A 6,807-nucleotide genomic window follows, 5' to 3' on the forward strand; every position below is an offset into this window, starting at 1 on the left:
CTGAAAAGCTGAATGAATGTGAAATCGACACGATAGAGAGTTCAAGGTGCTGCTGATGCTGTTGCTGCTGCATTAAGTCTCTCGTCCGTGTGCTTTGTGCGAGTCAGTGACTAAGAGCTGTGAAAATTCCAACGAATTTTCTTCATAGTATTTATTTCTGTTGTTCTAGTTCAGGCGCCAAAGTACCTAGCAGAAGAAAAAAAAAACCAAGTTGATTTCTGTAATGTACACAGCACGCGACCATTTAAATTTGCTTCAAATTACACGATGCAAGTGATACGAATTCAAGAGTAATCGTTTTAAGTACATATCATTTTTTTAATCTGATCAAAAGTTGGAAAGAATGTGATGTCTATCACGTCGTGTATTTCAGCTTTACGTTTCAGTTCGACAGGTTAACGAAAAAAAAAACACAAAATGCTCAGAGTGCGTTTTGGCAAAGAAAAAACGGCAACAACAACAACAACAACAACAAAAGCACATACACATAAACAGTGAATATATGCGCACTGCAACTTCTTTCAAGAATCGCTTATTCTCATGCTTCTACACTCTACAGTCACTGCGCTGGGTTTTGCAGCCGGCTGTATTATTTTTCGTATTTAACCTCCAACTTGTGAGTTTTGAGTGATTAGTTGGATTTTGCATTGCATCTGGACAACACACGACGGCTCTTCAATTCTTTCTCTGATTTATTCTGATCCGGTCCGTTGTGCTCGTCTCGTCGATTAGCGTGCCAGTTTCTCACTTGTTACAGTCCAGTTGATTTCAGTTCATTTGAACAGTGCCAAATTCAAAGTGAAATCAAGAAAACGAAACATTTTCAACTCAAATAAAAATGTATCATTTATTAACATTTGTATCGATTTTGTATGCCGTTAGCTTGACCGCGGCCGCCAAATATCGTAAGTAACTTGATGCTGGTCCAATTATGTGCCCATTTTGTGATGTTCATTGTTTGATCAATGGCATTTTAATGTGTGTCGCTTTGATGTTTACGGTCCCACACATGGGTTTTATGTGGTCGTTCGCATTTTATTCATGTTGACACCGTTCATTTCCACATTTAATCGCTCTTGTTGCGTATGATAAGAAGGCAACAGCGAATTTCGACCGTACATAAATAGAATAAATTCCTTTTTTTCTTCTTTAAATTTAGCATCAAATTTGCAAAGGTGTCACTATGGCGATACAAGCTGTTTGACCACCGTCATTAATTCATACGTGCGAGCACTAAAAGATGGCAGTCGCGATATAAATATGGTACCATTAGATCCGTTGCATGTCGACGAAGTGGACATTATTCAAAGTAGTAAAAGCCCGGTCAACATCAATCTCAATTTCAAAGATGTTCTCTTTCACGGTTTAAGCAATTTGAATGTAAAACAAGTGGTGTAAGTTAATCCATCGTCTATCCTCCTCTCTCACAAATTTTTTTGTTTGTTTTGGTTCTTTTTCTGTAATCCATTAAAATTTCGTTGAATATTTGATACCAGTGGATTTGAGAAAGATCCTACCACATCGAAATTCGAAATCTATGCAAATGTTGATCAACTCTCGTTAATCGCCAAATACAAAGTCAAAGGGAATGTCATCATTTTACCCGTAGTTGGCAGTGGACCTGCTAATTTAACATTTGGTAAATAGAAATACATTTCCTTTTTCACATATCCGTCTGCAACGACAGTTTTCAGTACGCACACACACCTTCACCATTTTCTCCGTTTGTTTCACAGAAAATGTGGATTTTATAATAAAATTTATTCCAAAAGTTGAGATCAAAAAGGGCAAACAGTACTTGCAATTTTCTGACGTGAAGTTGGATTTTACAACGACACGGTGAGTACGACGTAGTATCAATAATGCGGTAAAACACCGCAAAAGTTCATGTAAAATTAACCAGTAATTTTCGGATGAATAATGTCTTTTAAAACGTGTTTCTCTCTTGTTTTGTTTCCTTTTCTTTTCATTTCAATTCTTCGGCATAGGCTTTACATGCAGTTTGACAATCTCTTCAATGGGAGAGATAAAGCGTTGAGCGATGGAACTAATGCATTTTTAAACGAAAACTGGTCCGATATTCTAACTGAATTGAAGCCCGTGCTGAGAAAAGCCATCGGAAACATTATAAATGGTGTTGTGGGCCCGCTGTTTGCCAAGTTCCCATATGAAACTCTCTTCTTGTGATTTATTTTTGGGTAGAAATCGTTTAAATGTAAGGCACCATTGTTGAAGGAATTATTCAAAGAAATACACAAATACAAAAATGGCGGTAAAAGTAGAAATAATTTACACAATGCTTTCATGTAATCAAAACATTAGGAAACAGAAACATGCAATTGATCACGTAAAAACGGTGGGTATCTTCATTCTTTTGTCCGTGTTGAGATACACTTAAATCACACTTTTAATTGCTCTAAACTGTTTTCATTTTTCAACTTAATCAACATAAAAATGAGTTTGCGTTATCGACTTCATTAAAACTAATGAACTGCATTTCAAAACGAAACATTTTGAATTTAGTTTGACCGCCCACTCTGTTATCAATCACAATGAATGGCAACAAAAAAGTGTATGATGTAACACAGCAAAAACCAATCTTGTTTCGAATAAGATGCATTTTAATTGCACATAGTAGAAAAATTGTTTCTATTTCTCTTGCTCTCTCCCACTGATCGATAATTGTGAAATTAGATATAATTGCTCTTGTTGCAATCGTACATCGTGTGCACAATACAATGTGCATCGTTTCCAATTGATGAATTATTTATTATATATTATTATTTATTAATGCTGCGAGAGTTCACCACCAATGATAAATTGTGTTTGTATTGAGTTCGGCACGCGACATTTTCCGCATATCAAATGCAAGAAGTTAACCTTCGGCGCGATCATTTTTGCTATATATGTAAACCACACTACTGTACTGCTTTCTAGTGATCGATTGGATTTTCTTTTAAATCAAACACTTTGCATTGTGCTCACAAAACACACACAATACAGCAGCGAATCAGCTTGAATTTATCTCGACGGCTGTTAGAACCAAGATTGCGTGAGAAAAAAAATGTTAAGTGCGTTGTGTTCGTTAGTCTTGTTGCATTTGTTTCATCTGTGCAGTCCTGTTTTTGGCACGGCATACCGTAAGTAACGTCAGAATTATTATGAAACCACAGACAGAAATTTACGTTATTTTGATTCCCGGAAAAAGGAGGCATGTCAAGCGAACGAAGCGTCATTGCAATTAAAATTTTACGATTTTGACTTGATAGGGCGCACCGTATACGACGTCATTTTACGACGCGAACGTTTAATTTACGAGCTCAACTGCTGAGAGAATAATAAATTAAAATTACGATTGGTGCAAAAAAAAGAAGAAGAAGAAAAATTACGATTCTATAAAAGAATTGCGTTCTGATTCAATCAGGGGCTTAAGACAAAACTTAAATCATTCTCTGTAGTTCAAACAACCTTCAATTAAAATTAATTGAAAATATATCGGCTGTGACATTTTTATGTAATAAATTCCAAGTTTTTATGTAGCAGAGAAAAAAAATGAACCCATTTTCATTCGTGACACAACTGGGCAAATAAAAAGTTGATATAGTGATGAAACGGCGCAGAAAATATATCTTGGATTTTCAATGTGACATCATTTAAGTACAACTTTCTGCATTCGTATGCAATCATCAAGATTATACCTCGTTATATACATTATGATTCTCATGTTGTATTCGGATAGTCTGGACATAAACGGGTTGATTTCAATTGGAATTTTCAATTTTCCATTTTCAAAAGTGAATTATTATCAGTTAAATAATAAAATTATCAGTTTTCGAAAGGAAAAAGTCACCGATTTTCATTATGATACACCATGATGGAATGTGTACAAATTGAGCGTCAAAGTACAACAATAGAAGTAAATAGTTTGAGGTTTATTATTTTTCATCATCAAAACTACGCTCAATCATATAATCGAAGGTTGAACACAAAAACACAACCCAAAAAAAGCTTAAAATAAATCGTTCGGATTAACCGACTAGCCAAAGGGCACACAAAATGAATACATTGTTTATTTTTAAAAGTTCATTTTACATTTTTCCGTTCGATACTATGAACAATGTTAACATTGTTTGTATGTTGACCAACAACACTTTCTGAATAGGAAGCGATATGCGTTGCAACAAAAATGTTGCTCGTGTTAACATTTAACCTGATTGGGCTCTTCCGCGGCAGGAAAATGATCAAGTTGCCTTTGTTCTGGGTCTGTCATAAGTAATATGACTGTACTAACTGTGAAAGAAAAGAAATCGAATTGAAATCGAGAACGGAATAGTTATCTGCGTTTTCCTTGAATATTTAATTGATATAATCGACTAACTATGCGAAAAAATTATACAATAATGACAGAAACCTCCTAATATGATGTGAGAAAAAAATACTGAGAGCCATTCGCCACACATATGAACTTTCCAACCACCGTGAACAAAGTGCGCTAATAGATTGACGATAACAATTAAACGATTTTTTTTTTCCATATAATTGAATCAACTGGTTATTAAAATATGAATAAATTTAACGAGAGTTCATAATTGACCGAATCGGGTGGTTTGAATGTTTTGAGAAGCGTAAAATTTGATGCAAAAAATTGAATCATTCAAAGAATTCAGTCCTTGATTGCAATCCATGGGATCAATTACAAAAAGTACATCATATTTCGCGTGACATATACTCGTCGGTTTTTAATCATAACAACTCGCAAACTCTATCAGTCTCATTAGTTCTAATCATTAATATTGAAAACCACAGGTAGCGTACTTAATACATAAAGTTCCCCACAATGAAAAATCCCAGTCGTACATTATCGCAACGGAATAGGACAGAAGAACACGGAACAGAAATGAAACAAGCGCACAATCTAAATCTAGTTGCATTACGTACTCGTGCTTAAATGAATTCTAAGTCTTTTTACATTGTTAAGAATGCATTTTTTTTTCTCTTCTAGCTGCATCACTGCCACAATGCAAACCCGGTGATACGGAGTGTTTGCGCACAGTAATGAATGAAATCATACGTACACAGGCAGCAGGTAAAAATCACATCTCATTTCAATTTCAATTTAATGCAGTCCAATCACACGAATGTTGTACTGCTGTAGTGAACAAATGCTGATCGTTGCTACGCGAATGCGATAAAAATCGTTCGACGCATTTGTTCAACGATAATTCAATTTGAAAAAAAAGTATCCGAGATTTGCATGTTGTGTTTATTTAAAAGAAGAAAAACTAAGTAAATAAATAGAAGATTTTTGTCTTCAAATCCGCTACAGTGCCGCGCCATTGGTGCAACCTATCATTAAATGCACACATTTTTAGCTCGCACTGACGAAAGTGTTTTAATTTCTGTTTTGTTTTGTTTTGTGTTTCATAATTCAATTAAACTCAAATTTGTAATAGGACACGAGGGACTTGCATTGAAGGCGTTTGATCCATTGAAGTTAGACAAGTTCTCAATCGTACAATCCGATAAAAGTCCGGTCAACATTCGTTTGAATCTCCGCAACATTACTGTGACTGGTATTAAAGACATTGTGGTGTCAAAAGTTGTGTTAGTTGATTCATAGCTCTCTTACCGCTCACTTTGCATTTGATATTTGCGGCTAATAAACACTTGGTGCGATTGTTGTTTTTGTTGTAGTGGTTTTAATGAAGATCCGAAAACAACGAAATTAGAAGTTACTGGAAAAACGAAGCGGTTAGTTTTTGTTGGAAAATACACACTCAACGGACAAGTATTAATTCTACCAATCGCTGGAAATGGACTTGCCAATCTTACTTTCGGTTTGTGTGAAAATCAGTTATTTTGTTTTGTGAATTGGATCAAGTGCAAATTTTATTTTAATTTCACGGTGATTTGTCTCTTTTTCATAGAAAATGTTAACATTCATATTAAAGTTTTTCCAAAAGTTGAGATACGAGATGGAAAGGAATATGCGATCATAGGAAAAGATACGGTAAAATGCAAATTTACGACTTCAAAGTGAGTGATAAATTCGAAAGAAAAACCAATAATCATTTTCATCTCGTCATTTTAATGTAATATCCGATCAATTGTGTCTATTCCACCTAGATTCATTCCATATTTTTCAAATCTCTTCAACAATGAGGAAATAAGTAAAACTATGAATATGTTTCTGCAACAGAACTCGGATGAGATCTTCAGAGAAGTCAAAGTATCTGTGGAAAAGGAAGTTGGTGACGTCGTGAGATCGTTAGTTGCCGGTCCGTTTGACAAATTTCCATACCGAAATTTATTCTTGCCATAAGTGTAATATTGTGCAAAATCGGGAAATTTTTTCAAACTAAAATCGAACATATTTCTTTTGTTGGCGATGGGTTGACACTTCATTTGTTCTCTGTACTATATTTTTTTGTAAATATTCCTTTTGTAAATGAATTTGCTTTTTTATAAGAAAAAATGTAAATAAAAACTAACTCAAACCTACTCCTCCAATTTCTCATTGTTTTAATCGAACTTAACGTATCTCACCTCGCTTTCAAATGTTTTCATTCAAACGTCCTTCTTTGAACAAATGAGTGAATTCTCCCTTACAATATAAATGCGTAGTTCAATTCCTTCAGTAGCGACTTTCGGTGTTCTTTACTATATTTGAGCAAATACGGCTCATTGTGAAGATGAAACCTTTCATAGGTCCTACTCATACCTATAGTACGTTCGCTAGATGGCCTTACCGTAGACTCACTTCTATTGAACTTACTCGATGGAGGCGGTTCAAATATTGAACAATTC

The 6,807-nt window shown here is 34.8% G+C and overlaps 1 protein-coding gene across 1 annotated transcript; it reads left to right on the forward strand.

Moving 5' to 3' along the window:
- Positions 1–620: 620 nt before the first annotated feature.
- Positions 621–6,510, forward strand: LOC129580472 (uncharacterized). The gene is made up of 12 exons (XM_055470920.1): positions 621–905; positions 1,160–1,394; positions 1,497–1,639; positions 1,737–1,839; positions 1,989–2,183; positions 2,323–2,347; positions 3,041–3,140; positions 5,003–5,086; positions 5,454–5,604; positions 5,695–5,837; positions 5,928–6,036; positions 6,127–6,510. The coding sequence occupies exons 1-12, from the start codon at positions 839–841 to the stop codon at positions 6,320–6,322; spliced, it is 1,551 nt and encodes a 516-aa protein (XP_055326895.1). The 5' UTR covers positions 621–838; the 3' UTR covers positions 6,323–6,510.
- Positions 6,511–6,807: the final 297 nt, after the last annotated feature.

Source organism: Sitodiplosis mosellana, unplaced genomic scaffold (assembly GCF_009176505.1).
Source record: "Sitodiplosis mosellana isolate CC-2019 unplaced genomic scaffold, AAFC_SMos_1.0 Smas_scaffold_1, whole genome shotgun sequence".
Taxonomy (NCBI): Eukaryota; Metazoa; Arthropoda; class Insecta; order Diptera; family Cecidomyiidae; genus Sitodiplosis; species Sitodiplosis mosellana.